The 25,143-nt window shown below is 39.8% G+C and overlaps 2 protein-coding genes across 4 annotated transcripts; one reads left to right on the forward strand and one right to left on the reverse strand.

The window, feature by feature from the left end:
* Nucleotides 1–20,029, reverse strand: LOC140927394 (protein mono-ADP-ribosyltransferase PARP14-like). Of its 3 annotated transcripts, XM_073377036.1 has the most exons (11): nucleotides 19,828–20,029; nucleotides 16,083–16,240; nucleotides 15,491–15,761; nucleotides 15,053–15,331; nucleotides 14,486–14,725; nucleotides 13,030–13,269; nucleotides 10,310–12,609; nucleotides 9,668–9,892; nucleotides 3,920–5,462; nucleotides 2,981–3,313; nucleotides 1–2,378 (listed from the first exon to the last, which is right to left on the reverse strand). In XM_073377036.1, the coding sequence occupies exons 1-11, from the start codon at nucleotides 19,985–19,987 to the stop codon at nucleotides 2,092–2,094; spliced, it is 6,036 nt and encodes a 2,011-aa protein (XP_073233137.1). In that variant the 5' UTR covers nucleotides 19,988–20,029; the 3' UTR covers nucleotides 1–2,091. The 3 variants fall into 3 exon arrangements, with proteins under 3 accessions (XP_073233137.1, XP_073233138.1, XP_073233139.1); XM_073377037.1 differs by lacking the exon at nucleotides 13,030–13,269; XM_073377038.1 differs by lacking the exon at nucleotides 1–2,378 and having other exon boundaries at nucleotides 3,012–3,313; nucleotides 3,894–5,462.
* Nucleotides 20,030–20,482: 453 nt separating this feature from the next.
* Nucleotides 20,483–24,688, forward strand: LOC140927405 (uncharacterized). Its single transcript, XM_073377046.1, has 3 exons — nucleotides 20,483–20,739; nucleotides 21,186–21,277; nucleotides 22,500–24,688. Exons 1-3 carry the CDS (start codon nucleotides 20,535–20,537, stop codon nucleotides 24,144–24,146), a joined length of 1,944 nt encoding a protein of 647 aa, XP_073233147.1. The 5' UTR covers nucleotides 20,483–20,534; the 3' UTR covers nucleotides 24,147–24,688.
* Nucleotides 24,689–25,143: the final 455 nt, after the last annotated feature.

Here is a 25,143-nt window from a genome sequence, read left to right on the forward strand (position 1 = left end):
TTTAGATATGGCTACTTGCATAAATCTATTTTTAACCTGAATATTTGTTACCATTAGAACGAGTAATTGGTAAAGCTATTCGTCACTTAGGCCTAGACCAAAGGTCAGAACTGTTCATCAGACGAACCAAACTTAGTGAGTTAAGTTAATGAAAAAGTTCGACGTTTGGTTCAGTTAAGTTCGTCTGAATGAGTTGCGATCGTCCAACACATTGATTCTATCCCCATCCATCTACTTTAGACGGATAGAACGTCTGAAGGTCGTCTCTGGGACACTCGTCGATCTTCACAGGCGACAAACTAAACTGATAAGTTAAAAATATGTATGATAATGTTTATTAAGCGTCGTTCAGGATATTATTTCTTTTAAAAATTACTTCTTGGGCTGATTCAGTTGATTCGGTTCGAAGCGTCCTAAGTTCGACGTCTGACCCAACAAACCATCTTAAGTTAATATATGTCGACCTAAATTAGAGTTTGGTTCGTCTCATAAAAAATTCGACGTCTAGCCAAGGCCTTAGGAGAGGAACTACAAAGGATGATAAAACAAATCACAAACTTTTCTAAATATAGCTGAAAGAATATAGTTTTTTTTCCATTTAGCCTTTTTTACCTCTTAAAGCGAGACCCACCCGTCAAGCACAGATTTATCCAGGGCAAAAAGCAAAGCTCCTGTTGCTTGTAGTTTACTCAAACAAAAAATAAAATGGTGTAATGCTAAAAGGCGACGGTAACGATAACGGCAAAAAAGTCAGTAGGTCTAATTAACAAAAAAAATTAAAACAATTTTTTCACGTGCAGCACACTTTGTACAAAAATTTACTGTCAACTTTTTGTCCTCATTTTCCCGCCAAAAACCGTTAAAATCAAAAAAGTAAAACAAGGAAAACATCCGAAATGGTACAAATCTGTACCATCCTGCAAAGTTTCAGATCAAACGGATAAAAACCGGCCGTTTTTGATGTTTTTTTCCGAGAGTGGATGGACGAAGAAATGTTGTTCCAAAAATATTTAGCACTTGTACTTGGAGAAAATGGTTTGTACGGGAAGATTCAAGAACTAGAGGAACTACGTGTATGATAAGTATGCTGCTCAGAGCGTAAGGTTAGAGAAAAACTATGACCTTTATAATGATTTAGTACTCATAAAACAACTCTACAGAGTACTTCTTACGTAGGTTTCAAATTCATCTCCTTCCTCCCCACCCCCCTCCCCTCTTTTAGATTTTCTTCTTAGCTGACAAAAAACGTGACCATCTTGATTAGTGGCCACTGACCACTCGATTCGTGTTTTTACAGTTACTTTCTCTCTGGAGAAAGAAACCTCTATCGAGATGCAGAGATGAGAAGTTGTCTCACGTTGCCATGGTAGCAAAATTTCTGGATCCATGACTACTGCTGGATCTCAACAAATCGTGCTCCTGCAAACATGGCTAAAAAACGAAAATATTGAGATGTATGACTTTCCTGTGCATGATTGCACTCAGGAAAAAAGAGAGTAGCCATACTTTTCTTCCATCGATCGACAATGCAAATGGCCATCTCTGTCAAGAAAGATTGTTGAGATCCAGTACTTTTGCCACCGTGGTAATGTGATGACTTCACACTTCTCCTTTCTATTTTTAATAGCCTTTGCAAACACACCTGCTATTGTTTTTAGTGCCAAGAACAAGGTTTGACCTCCTTGCTGTCGTCAAGGGGAAAATCTAGCTGAAAATATACATGCAGGGTTGCCGTGAAAATGGCCTGCCCTTGGTCACACGAATACATTAAGCTCCAGTTAATATTCGTTGCACTAGACCACATAGCCCTTTTTACTTTGAAGCATCACTGAGTGGAGGTTCCTAATGACATGGTTGTCTTAATGACGGTAAGTTAGTTTATGAACGAACATACGGTTCTTGTGGTCGCTGCAGAAAGAGTGATCTTACGCAAAACACGAAACTCGCAGATTTTTAAAAATCTAATCCTAAAGGTTGCAAGCAATTTAGAAATTTAAAGCGGCAAGAAATGATTTACCTCTGTAATAACTACTCCGATATATTTCAGTTGCATTTCGTAACTGTTTCCCTGGACACTTTCGTCGACCAATCTCACTGGAAAGTGATTAAGTATTCCGGATAACACTGCCAGTCGTAGAAAACTACAAAGATCCCAGGATTAGTGACGTTGTCAACAACGGTATCGTAAGTGTCGGTGACGTTATTAGCATTCTTTACTGGGGGAGTCAGGATACCTTGTCTTCCCACTGTGTACTCACCAACTAAGACCTTTACCAGGTACATGTATCTGAACCCATTAGTGTCTGGCGGGGAGTAGGTAGATCTTGCTGAGTAGGAGGCATTCAAGGCAAAGTACACACCATTTCCAAAACAAGCAGCTGAGAAAGTTAGGAATTCAAAGAGAATAATCCAAAAATTACTTAGTTACGAATGGACGGATTAATGGATTGGTAAAGCTCAGATTAATTTCATATTTCATTTGATAATTAGACTTAGGTCAGCTACTTTACAATTATTATATTATCTGTTATGACTGCCCGCCCGCCTCGTCTAGCTTTTGCTATTCGCGGGTGGAGATGGCAAAATGATGTGCATGAAATAAAGTATAGTGTGTGTGATGAGCTATAATATAATCTAAGGTGCATGAGCGAGTACAAGGGGAAGATGAATGGAAGTTTGAAGCCAACCCCAAAAAGGTTTTTTCCTTTTTGTATTTGTTCGAATTGACAAAACGAGAAAAATCAATACAAAATGTATTGGGATGAGGATATTAGTTTAGCGATTTCTTGAACAAGCTACAGGTTTTGGGATTTCTCTTTTTGGACTCTTTTCAATATTTTCTGTTTCCTTAAGGCCGGTATTACGCGTACAAAAATATAATGTTTACGACGAGGAGAAGAATTCGGCTGATTAGGAGAGAGAGAGAGAGAGAAAAAAAAACAATCTTAACATCCAAATAATTTATATTAATTAGACTTACCGTTTTCTCCACAAAAACTTCTGTTGAAACCCTTGTGGTTTATTAGCTGGCACTTCTGGCCTTTGGTGCCATGGAACAGATTCATTTCGTTGCTTCCTCGGCCTCCTGCTTTGTCCATCGTCTGCTTGTACACTATATATGCGCCATAAAGTGCCGGATTTTGCACACGCTCTATCTTTAAGATGTTGTTGGGGCAGGTTTTGTGGAACTGATTGCTAACTTTCTTGTATTCTTCAGCGTTCGCAACAGAATCCAGCTGAACAAGATGCACAGTTTCTTCCCGCCCGCTGGAATCGGTTTGCTGGGGAGTCCAATAAGGTGGAAACTCGACATCTAGAAAAAAAATGATAAACTCATTACGTTATTGCCGGTGACCAGAGGAGTCTGCTTCCCTACTATGCCTTCAAGTTGTTATTACACATGATTGGTACTTATGTGACCAGCATTCGTTTGGACGTCCACTAAAAATGAATGGAATACATAGAAAGCAATCTGGTAACGTTTAGAACTTTTCTCATTCGTGATCTGATCACGCTTCTGTTACAAAATGTACGCAAAGCACAACGTTGGAGCAAGAGCTTTGGCATCAGTCTCGCCACGCATTCCCTAACCTTTGGTTATTACTAGTTACAAACTGTCTCACTGAGTTAGACGCCTTTCTGACATGTTTTTAACAAACGTTTTACAACTTTAATGGGTTTGTTAAAAAGCGGAACCAGTCAAAACGTGTAATATTTTAAAGACGAGCATTTCATTTAAACGGTGTCTCTAAAAGTCATTTATGCTACATAACTCGTCTTAGAAGCAACGGGGATGGAATCCATGAAGGTGTTATACAAAACGAGCAAGAAAACATATCACTAAGACGTCAAGAACTTTGACAAAAGGCAATGGAAGCGTTATTTAAACTCACTGATAGTGCGCATGCAGTCATTGTACCTTTGCGAAGGTCAATTCTTTTAACACCAGTGGCAATGCCTTCTTCGTCTTCCATTGTCATTGTATCAAATTTGACTGTGTAGTTTTCTTCATCCATCTGAATTTCAATTTTTGACTTATTCTTTTGAAAAGCCAGTTCAATTTGAGCATTCAGGTTTCCATCATAGTCCTCAAATGTCCCATCTTCTTCATATTTCCACTGTATGTCTTTCGACAACATTTCAGCGTGGTTTCGTTCGTGTTTGTCTTTTTCAACTTCGTGAAGAAGTTCCAAGATTTCTCCAAATACCTGGAGAACATCTTCATACTGGCCATCTATCACAATTCGCTCCACCTCCTTCTCCACGGTTAACTGTACACTGTATCGAAGCTCCAAAGTGTGAAGTTTACGCAAATGTCCCGGTGTTAAATTTGAAATTTCTTCGTTGTCGATCACCTTTTGCTTGCATTTTTCTTTCATAAGCTCATTGATTGCTTTCAATGCTTCTTGAACATCCTCTTTACAGCCAGCAACAACTTCTAAGTATATATCTCTGTTATCCAGTTCCTGGGGACGTACTGTCAAGGTAGTGTCGTCCTCGCTACTTCCAAAACCAAAAGCATTAGCCACCGTTTTTAGCCACCGCCATTTAGCAGGCTCCTGGGATGGTTTCACACCAGATGCCTCCTCCATGGCCGATCGAATATCCTTAAGCATGCTCTCTTGGAATACTGTCATCTTGATGAGTTGCAACGACGTTAATTTTTGTTTGCTCAGTTCCTGGATAGCGGACAACACTGCATGGGCGCAGGCTTTTGCAGACATCCCAATGTTGCCAGTGCCAATAGCTGGGAATGAAATCGACGAAATGCTATTATTCTCAGCTTCTTCAAGACATTGCAACACGGACTGTTTCATCCCGTCAGGGGTTTGGTCAGCTGGGATGATATGGTAAAGGTATCTTGCCTTTAGTTTACCGGCTTTCGTAACAACAACTGAGCCTGGGGTCTGACGGCCATGCCTTGAGCACTCCTTCGTTATAGAATCTCCTCCTGCACGCAAAATTGCGGCGCCTGTTCCACTGGAAGCTATGTTTAAATCACAGTTAGAAATAACAGCTATTGCCTCCGTGGTCTCTTTGGTGATGTCCCCAGCCTGCACTTGAAAGCACAAGGGTCCAACATCTAATTGATCCGGTCTCCGTTCATTCATCGGGGAGAACGTCAACGAACTAGCTGACAATGCAGTAACCTCTCTACCTTTTCTAGGTTTTGAAGCGGCACTTGCCTCAGCTGAACTTGGACCGATGGCTTGTCTTGTTAATTCCGCCGTTTTGAAGGCCTGGATAGTTGGGGCATCTTTATGGAACAATACAAACCTGACGTCCCTCAATGAGGTTTTGGGGTTCTTTTGGTCGTAGGAAACCACCTCATCAAAATATAGGTCGGCTACTTGGTCTCTAGGAAACTGAAGGACGCCTGTTCCAATGGCGGCAAACGCTATGGACGTCATTTTCTTCTTGTCTGCTTCCTGTAAACACTTCTTAATGATGGTCCTAAGTGACTGAAGCAGGAAACAATTTCAAACACTTAGATGGAAATGTACCGCTTATGTCACATGAAAATATGGGGGCAATTAAGATAAGACCATCTTCACCTTCCACAGCTGGAAACGCATATCATAACGTGAGAGCTGAATAGACCTATTAGCTTGAGATGTTTTTTTTAAAACCCGACGGATGATGACTTCATAAGTTCTAAAAGGAATTGGTTCCTCTTATTTACTGATAAAAATAAATATAATCTGCATGCTCTAACATATAATGCCGTATGTGTAATCTGAATCATGAGCAAACAAACTACCCAGGAAATCTTAAATGGCCTATTTAGAAAGAATACGAAAACGATATTTAGTCTTCCATAGATACGTTTACGAATCAAGATATTAAAACTAATGGTAATAATAATAATATGATAAAATAAACTTTATAGAGGAAGCTCGCGACACATTAAGAGCGGCTTTCCGTAAATATCGACCCACGGTAGGCACAAGTTCAAAATTTGATTTCGCTCATTTTTGGTTCATCGATAACCCTTAATGAGTAATGAAACATGCTGTAGTTAGTTTTCCCAAATAACGTGTTCTTTTGTTAAAATTCGAGAAAACTCATTTTGCCCGTTCGGAGCTCAAAATCCACTTCCGGTAGAGCGAAATTTTACACAAATCTCATTGACTCGTACGTCAAACCAGGACGATTTCGCAGCCTTTGAAAAACACGAATAGTTTTTATGACCCTTTCTCTCTAATAAGACGATACATTTGTGAAAGCTGTAATAAATTTGTGGCCAAAAAGGTATTGTTAAAAATAGGCCATATTGACAATTTCTACCGTTCAAAATTAAAGGAATAAAATAATGCAAATTTTTGCAATGCGCTATAACTTAAAATTTCGCAAATTGACTCCCTACGGCTTGACTAGGCCCCAATGTATCAGAAAATCGAAACAAACCTCTGGGCAAACGATTTTAAGTAGCCCGCAAGACCTCGAGTTCAACCCCAATTTTGCGAAAAATCGCGACATTCCAGGGGTTACTAAAATAGCGTTACACGGACCGTCACACTAGTCATTTACCGACAAATACGCTTTAGACAATCTACTTAAAGGCAGATTAAAAGCCTATTAGAATTTAAGTCTTTCAGTAAACCTATTATTCTCATCGATTGCAGCATTTTCTTCAGATACAACATATAGCGTCCCAGAGATAGCGTCACACACTTTCATGTTCAGTTTCCATCGAAAAATGGAATATAAACAGAAAAAAATCTAAAAACTAACGCTGTTTACTGAATGAATTTTTGCATTGCGAGATATTTACCGGATTAAATCATCGCCAAACAATACCATTTAGTTTATAAAAACTAATGGAATTTATATAGCGCTTATACATCGCTCTTCTAAGCGCTTTACAATGTAAAAAAGGACATAAGAATATCATTACGTACAAGCTTACATATAACTCTACTGTACACATCTTAAAAAGGAAAGAAAAACAAAACAAATAAAAACAAAACAAAACAAACACACAAACAAACAAATATGACGAAACTAAATGTCGTATACCCTTTTAAAAAGAAACGTTTTCAACTTAGATTTAAAAAGATTAACATCAGAACAAGCGCGAATTTCAAAGGGGAGCTTGTTCCATAGTCGGGGGGAAGCAACGGAAAACGCTCGCTGGCCATAAGTTTTCATGTTAAAATTTGGTTCTTCAAGGCGTAAATGATCCCTTGATGACCGTAATGTATTAATAATAATAATATATAGCATATAGCAGGGAAAAAGACATTTCAGAGGGTACCATAGACGTCTAAGTTTCATGGACTAATGCTACGGAGGACGAAGAAAGTCCTCAAGTCCGTTTTTGCTTTTTAGCTGTTCCCATTCGTTCGTTACAAGATTCTTCTGAGGTTTAGTATTATACTCTACTTTGCTTCCCTATTTTTATTGTCGTTGTTTCTTTTTTTTTTTTTTTTGCGGAAAAGACGATGCTCTCTTTCCAAACGTTGTTGAAAGGAACTTTCCGCCTTATAACCTGTTATCTGCAGTTGAGACCACAAAACAGCCCGGACTTTTTGCGTAAGCCAAGAACGCGGAATAGTCGAACGAATGGTCTGGAGCAGGCGGGGAGCGGGGGGGAGAGGTGAGTGCGACTGGGAAGAGAAGCGAAAAATACGTCCAAAAATACGATAGAAACTGACAAAGACAAAATAAAAGAAAGAAAACAACAAAGAAAAAAAATGACAGTTTCACAGTCTAAAAGCAGTTGAAAGTTAGTACCACCAAATCTGTTCCTGCTGATCAATGACAAAGCGCCAAAAGTGCTCGACGCTCAAGTTCAATATATATCATAAGTTGCAAATGAAGGAATGTACGTAGTTAACCTGTAACAGGCCTTCAGAGAGTTGGGACAAAGCAAAGAAAAGTGAGCTAGAAAAAATGGCCAAGGGGCGGGGTTAGGGAGAGAGGGCTAAAGATCCACCTAACCTCTCCCTCTTACTCTCTTGTACGTTTGTGTTCGTCTGTTCCCCATTTCGCGCCACTGTCCACCATCCACTGTCCACTACACCTGGAACAGGCTACTTTATGGTGGGCCACTGAGAGTTTTTTCCAATACCGATGCAAGGATCTATAGATGTCCATTTAGGAGCATTTGACATTTTAAAAGCTCATAGTCACGCTGCAACTATTCCTGCTTTGGCATGTGTAAAACGCCACTTTTCTGTTTTGCTATAGAGGAAAGTTTTTGGCGATTTGTTTTTGCCCATGGTGTTTTATCGTCGATCGAAACGAGTTAAGATATTTTCTGAATCGTTCGTTACAAAGTATCTTTATAGGCGTGATCGAGATACATCGAAACGTACATGTATACTTATAGTTACATACTTGAAAGAGAAAAATCGCAAGAAAAAAGAAAGTTTTCTGATTAGTTAATATTGGTTGTCCCCGTCTTACATTTAATGTATTTATGCCTTTGGACGGATGGTTGAATTAATAAAACACACCACTGTACTTGTTAAAGTCTGTTTCCTTTGGGCTCGGTCGTCGACGTCTTGCCGACGTCGCTCAAAAAAGCCGACTTTTGGGCAATCCTGCGTTATATATTGTATCCAAACAAAGTGACTCTTCTAAATAAGACAGGTGTATAGATTGTATGCTGGAATTTGGCATGTGATCAGCGCTGAATAGAATGTTTAAAGTGTATCTGTAGTTAACACCGCTGGCGTGACGGGCCGTGTAACGCTATTTTTAACCACTGGAATGTCGCGATTTTCGCAAAATTAGGGTTGAACTCGAGGTCTTGCGGGCTACTTAAAATCGTTTGCCCAGAGATTTATTTCTATTTTCTGATAGATTGGGGCTTAGTCAAGCCGTAGAAAGTCAATTTGCGAAATTCTAAGTTATAGCGCATTGTAAAAATTTGCATTATTTTATCCCTATAATTTTAAACAGTCGAAATTGTTAAGATAGCCTCTTTTTAACAATACCTTTTTGGCCACAAAATTATTGCAGCTTTCACAAATTTATCGTCTTATAAGAGAGAAAGGGTCATAAAAACTGTTCGTGTTTTTCAAAGGCTGCCAAATCGTCGTGGTTTGACGTACGAGTCAATGAAATTTGTGTAAAATTTCGTTTTACCGGAAGTGGAATTTGAGCTCCGAACGGGCAAAATGAGTTTTCTCGAATTTTCACAAAAGAACAAGTTATTTGAGAAAACTAACTACAGCATGTTTCATTACTCATTAAGGGTTATCGATGAGCCAAAAATGAGCGAAATTCGAATTTTGAACTTGTGCCACAAAAGGTCGATTTTGGTCGATATTTACAGACAGTCGCTCTTAAGTGGTTTTCAGGGAGGTCCTCTGACTAAGATTAAAAATTATTAAAACTACTAATAACAATCAAATCTAAAAAGCTAAAGGTTATAAAGTTAAAAGGCTAAAAAGGCTAGGCGACTGAAAAAATACAATCAGACTAAAATCTCTCCAAGGGTTAACGACTAAAAAGATGAAATGCAATGAAAATTTTACGAACTACAAAATTTCTCTCTTGAGAACTTTTTCAAGTCCCGCTTAAAAATTAAAGGCACGGGTTGGGGAGAGTTGTCCAGCAACTAATGTATCTATAGTAACTCGTTCTCTTTCATTGCCATTTATGTGAATACAGCAACAATCAACAGAATAGTATCGCTTATTGTTAATGATGATACCTCTTTCCCTCTTCCATCATTCCAGTGAGAGCAAACGGCAAATATAACAGCTCGGCAATTCAGATTTCCCGTTTGACTTAACAAGGCGATGTCACCCTCAGAAACCGGACCGTTATTGGTACACTGTTGCTGAAGGCACTGACCAGCAGCTACACTCAGGGCTCGAGCACATGGATTGTTGCTTAAATTCAGATCCTGGCCTGCTGTTCCGACTAAAATGTCAGCCTATAAAAGAAAACACATACATCGTCGTTGCCTTAGAAACTAATGTATCACATTAGGTGGTGATTGATGAACTATTTTTTGTTAATAAATTCTTGTTACTATGCGTTAAATGTTTTACCAAGATTCTTTCATGAATTCAGTCTTAAAAAAGAGTCATCCTTCCCCCAAAGCGCTAAAATATGAAGAGCTATATTGAATTCCCTTTAAACTCAGGCAGTTGAATCTACTTACTGACGTCGGACAGTGTAAACTAAAAATTCGATTAAATAGAACAACAAATTGCATTTCAACTTGTAAAACTCTACTTTCAAGATCTAAAAAATTGGAGCCCTGAAGCTGTCGACTGTACCTCAAGTACGCAGTAATGACCTGGAATTATCTGTAGTCATTAAAATTGTTGATTAAATTTCTCTGTACCTTTTCCTTGGCGAGGTCACCAACTTTTACTGCTATGTTAATGCATCGCGTGGTTTGAAAAACAGATTTCTTCTTCGGCTTTCCTTTAGTTCCACTGCTGCTACTCTTTATACGGGAACTTGAATCCTTACTAGGCTTCTCATTGTCGACGAACGTGGTTTTTCCTGAAAATCGCTTTCTCATTTCTTGCACGAAGGCCTTCACTGTTGCCTCATCATTGTTAACAAGATGAATCTCTGTTAGTTGGCAGGAGGGGTTTGTTGCACAAAAGTCAAAGACAGCATCCAAGATAACGTCGGTACAGACGTCAAGAGGCATGCTGTACACACCAGAACTGACTGCTGGAATGGCGATTGATCGAGAGGTTTTGGCTGTCTTAAGACAATTTGTAATGGCGTACCTCAACAACTTTTTTTTCTTTTCTTTTTTTTCTTGGCTTTCCCAAGAGTCCCACCTTGGTCCAACCGTGTGTATGACTTTATCACACGGTAGTGTTCCAGCGGTGGTTATCATTGTTTGTCCCTCTAAAAGTTTGCCTTTGTCTTGAATATACTCGTTGCATTGACTTTGAATCTCTTGACCACCCGCTGTTACAATGGCGCGAGCAAGACCTCCCACGTGCTGTAACTCACTGTTGGCTGCGTTCACTATGGCATCCACACGTTGCCTCGTTATGTCCCCATTGAAAACCGAAACCTTTTTCCCCTCCATCGTCAGATAGCTGCACATGAACTTTGCACTTGACATTCCATAATCGACGTTTCTCGTATTCTCTATATCCGTAAATGACATTTCTTGCTCGTTCCTTTCTGAAGTGAGAATAAGACAGTTGCTGCTTTTTTCGATAGCTCGCAGTGATTTGGAACCTTTTTCTTGCAAAATGAATTTCTTCATTCCTGGTTTGTCAATGTAGATGGAATCTTTCTGAACGGCTTTTTCAATTTCTTTGAGCTTTTCAAAGCATCGGTCTAGTCCTTCTTCCGTTCCAGAAACTTCAATCCCCTCACAGTCAGGGGAAGCTCTCAAATCAACGCAACAACTGGCAAGGTCTTTCTTGATTTTGTCAAGCTTAAATTCCCACTTTTCAAAGATAAAACGAGCTTTTCCTTGGTCAATAAGAAAAGTGTCATGTAAAATGGTGTTCTCGTCAAGGAACTGTTTAACACGATCAAAGCAAAGCTGTACGTCTTCTGCGATTCCACATACCCATAGAGTACTGGCATAGTGGTCTGCGAAAACTCCAATCTTTTTCGTGGAGGTCAGGTTTGACAGGAAAGCTTTCCACTGATGACTTTCGAGAACTAATGTATTTTCATCAGTTAACTTGAGACTACGTTCCTGGATTACATTCTGTAGCACTCTCCCAGCATCTCTCACACTGTTAGACCCAGCCCCTACCACAAGAACCTCGTTTGAGCTTTTTTTGTGATCGTAAATAAAGAGTGCTTGGATCCCCTTTTCTTTTAATAGGCCCGTCATGAAGTCTGAGACTGGGGCGTTCTTTAAAACAGCTATGACGTTCGCGGGAAGTTCGAGGGTTTCTTCTGTCACATTCGAACTAAACTTATAGATCTCCAACTGAACCTCCTGAAGCACGCTTCTAGGCCCCTTTAAATGCAATTTGGTGACTTTCAGATCAATAGATATGGTTAAATGTTGGTGTTCGTTTTGAAGTCTTCCGTCAATGTCGCACATTTTTAACAATGCCAGTCGTGACTCCGGAATATCTGTCATTTCTACCTCTACTATTGACTTCATAAGCTCTGTATCTTTGTGAGCGGCGCCGATTGACTGTTTGAGTTTAATCTCTTCTTCAGCCACGTACTTTTCCCTGCCAATAATCTGCACACATCGGCTTTGTTTATTGAATGATACTCCAAAGTGAGAAGACCCTCCTTGTGTTAGATTCACTTCATTTTGCTTCTTCCATCGTCGAACCATTTCATCAAACAGTTCAGCTCCAATGGGGACTTCTACTTTCTTGAAACTATTTAAAAATGTTTCCAAGGCACTCACCCTTTTCTGCCACGATTGAAGAGATTCTTTCTTCTTCTTCTCTGATGGAAAAATCGTGATGGTAGAACTTTGAGAGTCATCTGAAAATTCAACCAGTACCTTCTGTTCTTCAAGCACTGCTTGTAATTCTCGTTGGTGGTACTTGTTGACATAATCATACACTTCTGCTTCAAAAGCAATATCGGTTTTGTTTGTTGATGAATTCTCCAGAAAAGGATAGTAGGGTTTTACGTCCAACTGTTGTCGTTCAAGGACATGGCCTCTTTTGATAACGGTCTCGACGCCTGAATCCAAAAAGAAAAAAAAACTATTAAAGAAGTGACGACATTAAATACGATTGTAAAAAACTTAGCTTTATACTTCTTCCAGTTTAAGCTGTCACAGTATTCATGCTCAGTGCAAAATTATAGTCGGACATGTACACTTCGAAAAAGACTCAGCATGCCTCACTTTTCTTCATCGAAATTTAATGTTTTCCCGAGAGAATAACCATTTTTCCTTCCACTCATCGTGCAACTTACAGAGAACATTTCTCAAAAGAGGATCGAGGAGGAGAAGGAAGATGAGATGGGACAAAGTCTTTCTTCTATCCACACGGTGGCCCGCCTTCATCCTCCTCCGGTAAAAAAAATTCCCGCCGTCATCTAAAAACAGCTTCCACAATGTTTTCAGTCAGTTCTAATTTTCTAGTTAGTTCTACTCACTGGATGGATTCTCAAAATACACCAAGACTTGGTCTTTTTCTAATCTTTCCACAAGGCTGACAGGCCCCCCTCCACTCCTTCTCATGTTTTCAAAGTAAAGAGCTATGGTTTCATCTGATGTTTCCTTTCTAAGTCCGTTGACATGAATGCAAGAACATACGGGCACGCGGTCCAATCGAACATTCTTCCCCTCCAGCCCTCTTCGGTCTTTGGTGACTTTTTCAAAAAGAACAACGAAGTCTGAAACAGAAACAGGACATAATATTTGTCGTCTAACAGTAGAGCAGTAGAAAAATATGTCCAGAAAATATGTTTTTTCCGAGAGAAACGTATGCGTACGCTTGAGCTGAGCGGTCACGTTCATAAACTCTCCGCGAACTGTTGCGCGAATCTCTCCGCGAATCTGTTTAGATTGTGACGCAATGACCGGAGAGAAGACTAAATAGCTAAGACAGAAAAACCAATCCTTAAGAAATGAACTTAGCGAACTAAATGTAACAATACAAAAACTGACGGACTCAACTTGAAGGCAAAGAAAACAGGCATGGAGATGGCGAAGAAGTTGCAAGTACAAACGACGCGGACTTGTCGTGTGACAAAAAGAAGTCAGTATAATTTTATTAGTGACCAGTATGACACGCCAGTAGTAAGGGATAATGTTGGTTTTTATCATAATTCATCAGATAATTATTATTTTTTTTGTGGCCTTAAGTATTCCTTTTTTGATTTAATGTGCAACCATATTAATTAATATATTTTTTGTCTCTCTGTTTTGCAAAACTGTTACCTTGGTAATAACTTTTTCTCAAACTCTTTCTTTCGGAAATCTGTAATAGTTAGAACTTGCGAGACTGACCTGCGTTGATTAGTTAGGCTACCTGCAGGTCAGTCGGATTGTTTGTAAAAGTTGTAAATATATTAATAGTAAATAAACTTGAAAACTTGAAATAATCTTGTAATGTCAATTATTCTGTGCCAACTGATTGTAACTGGCTCCAAAAAGTTTGCAGTTAGTAGAATTAGTGGAATTACACGTATCGTGGGTATCCTACTAAAACCCTTTACACAACCATTCCAAGTCGCTGCCCAGAAAATCATGTCAGTGAGTCCGCGTATCCTTTTACGTGCTCTTGTGGCTCGTTAATTATTAATAAAGAATTTGTTTACAATTTTTACAGTAAATTAAGCCTAAAAAGCTTCAATTTATGAAAAAATCGATTAACTACTCTCAAACTGCATGCATAGATCAAGGATAACATTGTGGTTTCAAAAGAAGGTATGCCCTTAAAACTTTGCAGCAGAAATTGTACAACTTCACGAGTGGGCAAATACACACAAAATCAGAAGTACAAGCAAATATTAAGACACTGAAAAAGCGCTAACTTTCTTTTGGATAAATACATTTTTGATCGTTCACAAAAGAACAACAACAAAATATATGAATATGTATTATTACCTGGTTCAGCATCAAAAACGGCCATTGCGTTGTTGTTGCAGCCCATGTACACCTCGGTCACGTCTACTTTGCTGAACTTCTCTAAATACAACCACAGAGAGTCTTTCGTAGTCTTCTCGTTAAGTCCTTGAACATGGACTTTTAGTGGGTCCAGTGGGACTTTTTTCTTTGGAGGCTGATTTATCACTTTAAGAGGTTTCTTATCAATGGTATGTGGGCCCTCAAGAAGCCGCTTTAAATCTGCAATCATGAAAATACATAGTCTGCTACACAGCCGGTTTTAGTGTCGTCACGCAACGCTCCTCCCCACAATGGGGAGGAGCGTTGCGTGACGACACTAAAAACGGCTGTGTAGCAGACTAGAAAATACATAGTGCATTGTCCATATCCATATCTCAACACCATGAGATTTGTTCATTCTGGGGGAATGAGGGTGGGAGGGGGAGTAATCTTTAGAGCCAAAGCGATTTGGGTATAATTATTTTTATATATTATATTTATTGACCCGATTTATGTCTAATACCATTTAATACTGGTAATTAGTTTCTCAACCTATTCTTCCCCTACCTTTTACTTCAGCAAACGTAATCGCAACATCTCCCTCATCATTATAATCCATGTTGAGAACTTCGCCTCCCCCGGATCTCCTTGCATTCTCGAAGTAGTTCAGCAGGGCGTCTTCCGAAGGTAAATCTCCGCTTACAACAATGGTAATACTCGCTTCATCATCAGATTCTGGTTGCTCAGCGTTTAGAACCAGGTTTTGTTCTTCTTCCGCGAACAAAGTAACGTCAAGTGATAGGTCATTCACTTTGTGGGGAGAATTGTCTTTTGTTCTCGCCGCATCTGAAATAAGACAATTTTCACAGTGCACTGAAGGAGAAAACGTCAGTGTTGCAGTACATAAAGTCTGCTTCGATTTATTCATTCATATTTATTCATTTATTCTTCGATTTTTTTTAATTTCACTTTTTCATCTTTTGTTTATTAGGGTTTTAGACATACCTTCAGGAGATTCAAAAGTAATAAAGCATTCCCGTAAATCGCGATCAATGTCAATACTACGGACGGGACCTCCTTTGGATCGTTTTGTGCTCTCGAAGTACATTGTCAACAGATCTTCTGATATATCTTCCGATAGGCCTGTAACTTTAACTGTGCACTGTGATGGTGGACATCCTTCACGTTGCGTTGTCAATTCTTGCACTGGCCAAGCCTCAGCACCTTTTTGTTTTTCTCCCTTTTCGTTGGTCAACTGGCTTTTTCCATGTGGGGACTGCTGAGAGTAAAGGAAAACAACACTGAGAAAGGTTTTGTGTCACACTCTGGATCAACCATGCTTTGTTTTAGTGACACACGTTAAGTCACATAGTTATATTATATTGAGTGTTTGATGCAATAGGGTTAGTACCGATCAGGCTCTATCCCAGACTACAACCACGTCTAGGAAAATTAAATCAGAATGCGATTATGGCTTTTAAGAATACTGGCTACTATATGCTTCGTTTTTGAATATCTTTCCTTCTCAAACGCTGTTTTAGATTTCAGGCCGGTTTTACAGAAATTGCGCATCGGACAAACTTTAAGGTTTACCCACATTTGACTCTCTGTCACGTGAATCTTCCTCTTGATCGTTTGTCAACGTATCTTCCCTTTCATCTTCAGGACAGGATTCAATTTCCTCTGATAGAAGTGATACGATCAAAGGGTGGCCCTTAAGGCGATGCTTTCGCTTTCCAACAACCCTTGAGGCAGCTAACGAAAATAAAAATGCAAAAATTATATTAAAGTAGTGCTGTGTAGACCTCCCGCCCCTTCTTTGACTTGAAACAGGACTTCGGCCGTAGCTGAAGGACCGACTTATTACCAGACCTAATAATTTTTTAATTCAATGTCTTCCTAAGCAGTTTTGATAGAAGACTCTCAGTTAACGCAAACGATAAAGAATTAAGTGCTTTGAATCCTCGAAATTCTCTTTTGAGAACCAATTTCTCTTAGCCTCTTAGAACGTCGCGTTAAGAGGTTTCAAGACAGACGAGCCTTTTCCAAAAAATATGAAGATCTTTCACACCGTACTGTCGTCCAATTCTGTCTGTAATCATACTCGTGATTGAAAACAAATCGGACGACTGTGGATTTTATACTTCTAATTATAGCTTGCAACGCGAGTATAAATAAGAGCTCCGCATCTCATTTCTCCCAGTTCGCGTAAGAATCCATTCGCTCTGTTACCCGATTCTTGTTTTATAGACCTTTGTCACGGTTTTCGACGCCATCTTGACGAGTAGGCAAACGCGGGAGAAATTACAGTGTTTGTATGAGAATCTAATGTCGAATAATTTCCGTAGAAGTGCTGTTCTTAAAAAAAATATGATTTGTAAACTAAAGCTTCACTCTTAAGGATTCTCCTGAAAAAATGTGAGGGCGTTACATGCACTAGAAGACCTAGAACCACTTTTTAAAATTTTCTATACATTTGTCTGTAAGAAAGTCCCGGGAAAATTACAGACAAATATATGGAAAATCTATAGCAAGCCTCTGGAGAAATTTAAGCACAGGTACGCCCCCAAAATGTTTTCGGACAATCCTTTGCTTTGTAGCTTTAGTTTACAATTGATATTTTTTTCAGAACAGCCGTTTTACGGAAATTATTCGACATTAGATTCTCATACAAACACTGTAATTTCTGAAGATTTGCTTTGTATTATTCAGTTTTTATTTTGTGTTCTGCGTTCTTTCCCTCGCGATCGCTAACTTAATCTTCCTTCGATTCCCGTAAAGTTAGTTCATCACTTTTGTTGCATTTATGCTTTATTTGGTCAATCTGTTCGGCGTGTTTAATTTTACACTGTTTACAGTGGTGTTATTTCCTCGGTCCCTGTAGATTTTGAATCATGATTACGTTTCTGTAATTTGGTACGCGTGTTTTGCCTCGCCAGCCTCGCCAGCCTCGCGGCCTCCAGTTCTGCTGGTTTACTCCCTTGTCCCATTGTATTTGCTCCCTTGTCATGTGTGGAGTTTTCCTAGTTGTTTTTCTATTCTCTTACTTAATGAGTGCTATTCGTTCCTCGCCTTTTCTTCCGTCATTTCAAATGTTTTTCTTCCTGCGCTTCCATGGTAGCCTGAAAGGGTGTCTAATGCCCTAGTCGGATTACTGACGCTCAGGCTGCCATCCCTTGGGTGGGTTTTTCGTCGCGTCTTCTCTGCGCTTAGGTTTTCCTTTTTACCTTGGACCTTTATCTCAGGTTTATTTGCTTGTTACCGCTCAAGGGCTGGCAGCCTATTCATTTTTTACCACGCAGTCCTTTTGCTATTCAGCAAGTATCAGAAGTCTAGTTGTTTCAGTGTTGGAGAACTGGGTTTTCTCTTCTTTGAGTTTTGGGACCCGGTTTTGAGTTTTGGCAAGTGTCTGGGTTCTTTAGGACGTATCTAACATTCACCTTCCTGGTGCGGTTCCATAGTCTCCGTCACGTCAGCGAGCATGAAAGGGACTGTCGCGAATAGTATGCTATTCGTGCCAGTCCGAGTATAAATAAGAACTCCGCATCTCATTTCTCCCAGTTCGCCTAAGAATCCTTTGGCTGCTGGCAGCCGTGAATTGTTTGTCTCTACCTTTCACGTTTGCCTCCTTATGACGCCGCGCTTCTCTTTTCCCTCTCTTACTTCCCTCTCCTTTCCACTTCCAACTCACTCAGCGTGGTTCCATTTCTTCGTCTCTTATTCAGCGAGCGTGAAAGGGACTGTCGCGAATAGCATATGTTTCGAGATATGTGAAGTTCCTGTTTGCACACAGGTCGTTTTGCGTAAAATTTAGTGGTCTTTGAAGCGAACTTTGAATCCTCGAAAAATCATATTAAAGTCCGCGAATATTCAACCTTAGGAAGTCTTATAACTTTTCAAGGAAAAAAAAAAAGATTTATTGCGCGCCGAAGAAGCCTTCCGAATAATTTTGCTTCAAAGACACACTTTTGCGGCGTTAATATTTTTTCTTGGCGGCAGGCAATAAAAAAATCCAGCGGGTAAATGCGACAGCTATACGCGTATGATGCAAATAATGAAAATGAATCCACCCGACGATTGGTTGAAGACGAGATGAGCACGGAACACGGCTATAGGATTCTCTGTTCTGTATCACTCGTTCGCTCGAAAACAATTCATTCTCTGTTCTGCATTACGTCATAAAAGTTTTTACAGTACCTTATGTTACATCGATTCGAGATTCATTCTGCCTTTGAACTTTTATTAATTTCGCGCACGGCTTTATATTAGGCTGCCGCATCGCAAGACGCGAGGCTGCTCGCTGGCAATCAGACCGAATTGGACTCCACTCATTGCAATTATTTACAGACTTAAGAAGAATAAATGAAATTATTATAATTTTTTGATCACGTCCGCTGCTCCTGCTCGTGGTAGTCATGCATGATCAGCACCTTCCGAGTAAACTGTTAAGTACTCTACAGTACGTACTATATATGTCTGACTCACCGTGTCGATAACACCTGATAACAGTAGACGTCGCGCTACTGCTGTGCCGAACTCAATTGATCGAATTTAATTCGACTATAGCACGGCAGTAGCACGATGTTTGAAACCTACCGATCTCATGATCAATTCATTAATCTGAGTTCACTAAACCGCTCTATATTTTTCAGTTTTGCTTTCCGTAACAGCTGTTTTTATTCGACTGAGTTAAATTCGACGTCTGAAACGTCTTGTTAGTCAGAGTAGTGTTGAAGCCAGGCCATTTTAGAAAGGCAGGAGCGCGACGTTTGAAACAGATGAGTGCTGATTGGCGAACCTTCCTATAGTTCACGGTCTGCTTCACTTCCTTCTATTAGTTTCGATTTCAAGGTGTCGAAATTACCTATTCCAAAATATCTGAAATATATCTCGTCTCACTTGTTTGGTCGATTATTTCTGTCTGACGTTGTTTCACTTAAACAGGCCGACATTTAATCATACAATCAAAGCAAAAATTTGACGAGTAAGCCAAGGTAAAGGTACTTCCACTTCTGTTAAGTTATATTCATTTGATTTATTAACGAGTATGTCCCTATGTATACCTACTTTTGTCACCCTTAAATGTATCTAACGAGGAACTGTTAGTACCTAGCAGTCAGAGGAGATGGAAAGACCTTTGCTCACAGGACAGAAACTTTATCAGAGCAGCCAAAGCTATTTCTTGTGTAAAACTTCTAATTATCAAGCGCAGCTTGTTGACGTAGTATGGAGCAACGGTTTAGTTCAGTCTAGTTATCGCTGGTGCCTCTCTTTTTGCGAACCAAACGAATGACTTATGAAATGATACCTAACCTTCGCCATATAAAGTTAATATAACATACCTTGCACCTCTTCGAAGGTAAGGAATGCTTGTCCACCCTCGATTTCGATTTTCTTCACGTCACCACCTCCGGAATCCCTGACAGACTGAAAGTATATCGTAAGATCATTTTCCGTTGTACCTTTTGGCAATCCAGTGACAAGAATGCGCGAACTCTCCATGGTCTTTTCCGTTTGGATCAGGGAGAAGCAAGGAACATATTTAATTTCAGACCCCTCGATCCTCACGAAACTGACGGAAATGTAAATGCTGCTTGTTAGGGGGTTTTTAGTGCCCTAAAAGTTGAATTGTGATTGGTTGATAAGATTATGGGAGATCACTCATTGGTTATCTTTGTTCTCCCACAGCTGGTTCTTTTCCGAGAAATGTTGTCACATAGGCAGTCTAGTTCCAAGAAACCACGTCACAAGAATTTTATTTAAATTCACTTTTTGAACGTTCATGCTATAATTTCCTTCTATTGCATTATCTTTGGGCGTGAAAAAGGCAGTTTGATATGTAACTTTCTGAACTTATGTCTTACAATATCAATTACTCTTTTTTTAAAAAAAGCACAATTTTATAACCGGGGATTCCCCTGTTTCTTTCAAAAGATAATTTATGCAATGACGTTCTCGCGTTTCATTCTACCTTCTTAACGACGCTTTAAAACTACGAATCAGTCTGACGAACTCCAACGTCAATAGTTTTTACCCACTACTGAGCGTTATGGCGTGCTCTCGCTTGAGTCGTGGGAAGGTAAGTAAAGACGACATTTTGAAGAGTATCGTAGTATCGAACATTCCTCCGGGGACCAAAGAAGAGGCACTTGTGATTCATTTTCAACAGCGCAAACATGGCGGCGGCGATGTGTCATCGATATCTCTCGCAGAAAACGGAAACAGCGCTATTGTAACATTTGAAGATGCGGAAAGTAAGATGTGAACGAATTATTTATTTATTTTTTTTACAAAGTGCAATACATGTATCACTTTAATTCCCGTTCACTGCTGAAAGGTTTCGTTGTTCTACACAAATACTGACACTTAGGCCAACAATACAACTTACCCTCAAACACGATTAACACCCATTAAGACATGCACGTCTTTATGATGTGCCTAAAAATGTCTGAGGAAATCTTCCTACCAGTATTCTGCTCATAGTGGAATATTTTTAAATTGTAGAAGTACTCTGTTACGTGACTTGCATGGATATGATTTCTTGTCAGTTGTGTGACGCAGTAATGGTTCTTGTGACACACCCAGAATTTGGTTAGACCAGTGCGTGAGATTACTGTTTATTTCAGCTGCATTAATTCTTAGACTTCAGTTACCGATACTAATTAATGAACACGTTTTTCTTTTTTGTGTATTTTTATAGCTGTAGAAGCAGTTCTCAAAACAGAACATAGGATTGAAGGAGGTGTGCTTAACATTAGTCAATATCAAGAGAAAAAAACTGTCGGTGGTGAAGTAAGTTAAAGTAACGCTTGGAATCCGTGCATCTTGTCTCAACAAATGAGTTGCATACCTGCCAACCTCCGGAGATCTTAAATCTGGAGAATCTCTATTTTGCACTACACCCCCCCCCCACCCCCTAATGTCAAACAGCACCAACACCCCCACCCCCCCTCCACGCGCCAACAAATTGCCTTAGGACATTATATGACTTCTTACATGAAGAACATGGAATCAAAATGCGCTTTCATCATTGTAATAACGAACTAATCTTTGTCATTGACTAAACATGTGCAAAAATGTCCCAGAAACTGTACAATGAATACAAAAAGTTCGAATTTTGTGAAAATGGACTAAATTTTAAACTAAAGCACAGAAATGCTCAAAAGTCCATTTTATCCGGGAGATTTGGTGCTCTAACCGGGAGACCGAGAGATTTGATGGAAAACTTGAAGACTCCCGGGAAAACCGGGAGAGTTGGCAGGTATGGAGTTGGGTGGGGTACTCCCTCATTTAATGGTAACCATTTTATGCCCTTGTTTGGGTACAGCTTTTTAACCTTTGTAGTCTGAAATAACGTATGCTTTGGTCTGAAGTTTTTTTACAGTCTAAAAGAGAAACAAATGTTTATTATTATTTGCCTCTTGAGAAGAGAGCGTTTCTCAAATATTGATGTTAACTGAAACACTTAAATCTAGGCAGCTGGGTTCATGTGTCAGAGTGTACATGCCTCATTCAACCCTCTGCTTTGAAGTCAGCAAGGTGTTGGATTTTGGGTCGGGTCCAAAATATCTAAAAGAAAGGGTCAGGAAAATCGCATAATTTGCTCTGGAATTGCTGATACGATTTCTTGAAGCATGCTGCACACACACCCCCAGGGACAGACTTACTAAGAAAAGCGTCTCTTCAGCCAACCCACAATGTCACTACTCATGCTCCCCACTTGAAACAATGTTCTGCTTTCCCTGAACCTTCCTAAATTTACAGCATGAATATTGTTGTGGTCAATACTCTACCATTCATTTGTGCTTCTTGACCCTTGGCAACTATGCCTTGACTTGCCTGTTTCTTTTTTATAATGTTGTCAAAATACTGCTGGTCATCTTTATCCCTTTATGATTAAGATAATGTCTTTCCTTAGGTTTTCACCCGCCTATTTTAATGGTCTTCTAAGCATTGTTCCTTTGAAGTATTGTGCAGTGATTGGAATTTTTTTCTTTCTTTTACAATTTGTAAGGTTTTTTCAAAAGTTACGGCAACTCTGGATCCCAATGAGTTGAACATTTCGCCACACGAGGTTGCACAGCTTCTGGACAAAATCAAAGCGAAGATAGGTACCGGTATGTCCTTTGAGTATAAAGAGCGATACTTTTTGATTCATGGATCACTAAGGGTGATCAATGACTGTCAATCACTCCTTCAAAAGTATTTAATGCCAAATGAGAACATTTCTGATAAACTAGGCAACTGTTCGTTAAACGTCGAGGATGTTTCAGCAGGGAAGGAAAGAGCAATCAACAAAACTATGACATCGAATACGTCTGATGGTGAGAACGCTGGTGTTATTATAGCGACGCCAGTTTACGACGTCGCTGAGGAAAAAGATCTTTACAGTGGGAAAATCGACACAGAAGAAACCGAAGGAGTTGCCCATCCTGTGATATCTGACATACAGACGTTTAACACTGATCCATTAGCTGTGAGCTTCATAAGACAGTTTTATACGAAACAGGTACAGGATATCAGCAAGGATTGCCTCGTCTCCTTTGAGATTGTGAATTCTGACACCCAAGTTACACTGAAACCTACACAAGAGTGTGATCCGGTTAGGTACAATGAAGCTTGTAGTAAATTTGTTATGGTTCTCAATTCAGCCTCACAGGGTATGTCTACTTGGGAGTTGGATTTAAAGGGCAAGGATAAAGAAGTGGCTGTTTCTTTGATCCAATACCTCTCGTCAGAGTTCCCAGTTATATTGGGTCAGCTGCAAGAAAACGGTCCTTTCGTTGTTTATGGAGATACTGCATCGGTCGAGCAAGTGAAATTGAATTTAGAAGAGAGAATGCACGAACAGACTGTTGGTGGTGATGTGCTCTTTGAAGCTCAGCAAATGGCCTTGGCAGGGCCAGGAAGCGTTTCCATAGTAACATATTCCTATCGCACGGAGGGTGGTGTCAACATTTCCTTACGTTATGGAGACATAACGAGTGAGAATGTTGATGCAATCGTTAACCCTGCAAACGAGTTTCTGCAGCATATAGCTGGCCTTGCAGGGTCTATTGTCAAGAAAGGTGGCCCTGATATTCAGAGCGAATCGGATGAATTGAGAAAACGGCGAGGTAGGCCACTGAGCTTGGGTGAAGCAGTCTATACCAAGGCCGGGAATTTGCCTTGCAAGTATGTCATACATGCTGTGGGTCCGGAATGGGAAAAGCAATCTAAAAAGAAAACCATAAATCTGCTTCACACGGCGTGCGTCGAGAGTCTTAAACTGGCATCTAAGCTGTGCTTATCTTCCATCGCTTTACCTGCCATTAGCTCTGGACTGTTTGGTGTCCCAATAGACCTGTGTGCCTCGTCTATGCTTAACGGAGTGGAACAGTACCTGGAGCAGTTAAAAAAGACTAAATTGCAGAAAAAAGAAGACGCTGAGAAAGCAGATGTGAAAGGAACAAAAGCAGAGAAAAAGAAAACTGGAAAGGAAACAATGAAGAAAGCTTCAGAGCAGAAAACTGGGGGTGTAAAGGAACAAGAAGGTACAACGTTAGTAGACATTCGTTTCGTACTTATTGATGCTGATGCAATGGATGTCTTCGAAAAAGAGTGTGTTAAAAGGTTTAGTGAAAAGCAAACAAATCCAAGCAGTGACGATGAAAGTCTTTAGTGCACAATTGTACCAAAGTGTTGGAAAACTTGGAAAGAAGTTGTAAACGCGCCTTTTTTTCCCGTGCGAAATAATTCCCAAGAATTCTCGGTAACAAAGTAAATCTCAAGAATTCCTAGTACTTCTTGAAAATTTTTGAGAAAGCTTGCAACTTTATAAAATTCGCGAAATTCCACGGAATTTCCGAATTTCAGTCACTGTGGCTCTCTATAAGAATTTCACACCTTCTGGGACTTCTCGGGTGTTCCCAAGAATTCTCGAGAATAATGTGTGTTTCAATTTGACAAGGGAATTCGAAATACAATTCTTGAGAATTCTCAGGAATTTTTGGGAGTTATAGTCTCGCTGACGCTAATACGCGCCCTATACACCGTATTCACAAATGGCGGACACGCGGGAAAAAACTGGTGCCTAGTCATGAAAGCGAGGCGTTGGAGGATAAACAAAAATTGCAAATGAAGACTTTCAGTGAACTTGCAGAGTGTTTAGCACGGATTCCACCTAAAATAACTTTGTACGGACTTCTTTTTAAATACAGTTACGTGGGACGTCTTCTGCTTTTAATGTTTAGTAGTGATTGCTGTTTGCAATCAAAAGGGACGCGTATATCTTCAAGGAAACAGGATGAATTTGTAGGTTTCCGGAGCATCAGAAGTTCGACAAGTGGACGATGGCTGGAGAAAAGCGGCAAACGTGTTGGCCCAAACTTCACACTGAAACCGAATACGAAAGCCAGATCACTACAATTCTGTAAAACAGAAATAAAAATAGATATTGGTGGCGAGAAAAAGAGAAATAAGGGACGGATATATGGCCTACTTGTCAACGGAAGAGACCTCCGCTATTACACAAAACAGGTCGAGTCGAGAGTGGGTGAAAGATTTATTCACGAGGCTCATTCATTCATGTCAGTGTCATTTTATACATATCTATGTATCTATGTATGTCTGTACTTACAACTTCCTTTAGATCATATTAATTCCGTCGCTTTGGAGTG

Source organism: Porites lutea, chromosome 2, assembly GCF_958299795.1.
Source record: "Porites lutea chromosome 2, jaPorLute2.1, whole genome shotgun sequence".
Lineage (NCBI taxonomy): Eukaryota > Metazoa > Cnidaria > Anthozoa > Scleractinia > Poritidae > Porites > Porites lutea.

Bases quoted from the DNA above. Each gene is read 5' to 3' on its own strand.
- LOC140927405 (XM_073377046.1), top strand. From the start codon at position 20,535: ATGGCGTGCTCTCGCTTGAGTCGTGGGAAGGTAAGTAAAGACGACATT. The intron at 20,740-21,185 runs GTAAGATGTGAA...GTATTTTTATAG, and splicing joins AACATTTGAAGATGCGGAAA to CTGTAGAAGCAGTTCTCAAA. The intron at 21,278-22,499 runs GTAAGTTAAAGT...ACAATTTGTAAG, and splicing joins AAAAAACTGTCGGTGGTGAA to GTTTTTTCAAAAGTTACGGC.
- LOC140927394 (XM_073377036.1), bottom strand. From the start codon at position 19,987: ATGGAGAGTTCGCGCATTCTTGTCACTGGATTGCCAAAAGGTACAACG. The intron at 16,241-19,827 runs GTATGTTATATT...TATTTTCGTTAG, and splicing joins TACCTTCGAAGAGGTGCAAG to CTGCCTCAAGGGTTGTTGGA. The intron at 12,610-13,029 runs GTGAGTAGAACT...TTTTGGATTCAG, and splicing joins GTATTTTGAGAATCCATCCA to GCGTCGAGACCGTTATCAAA.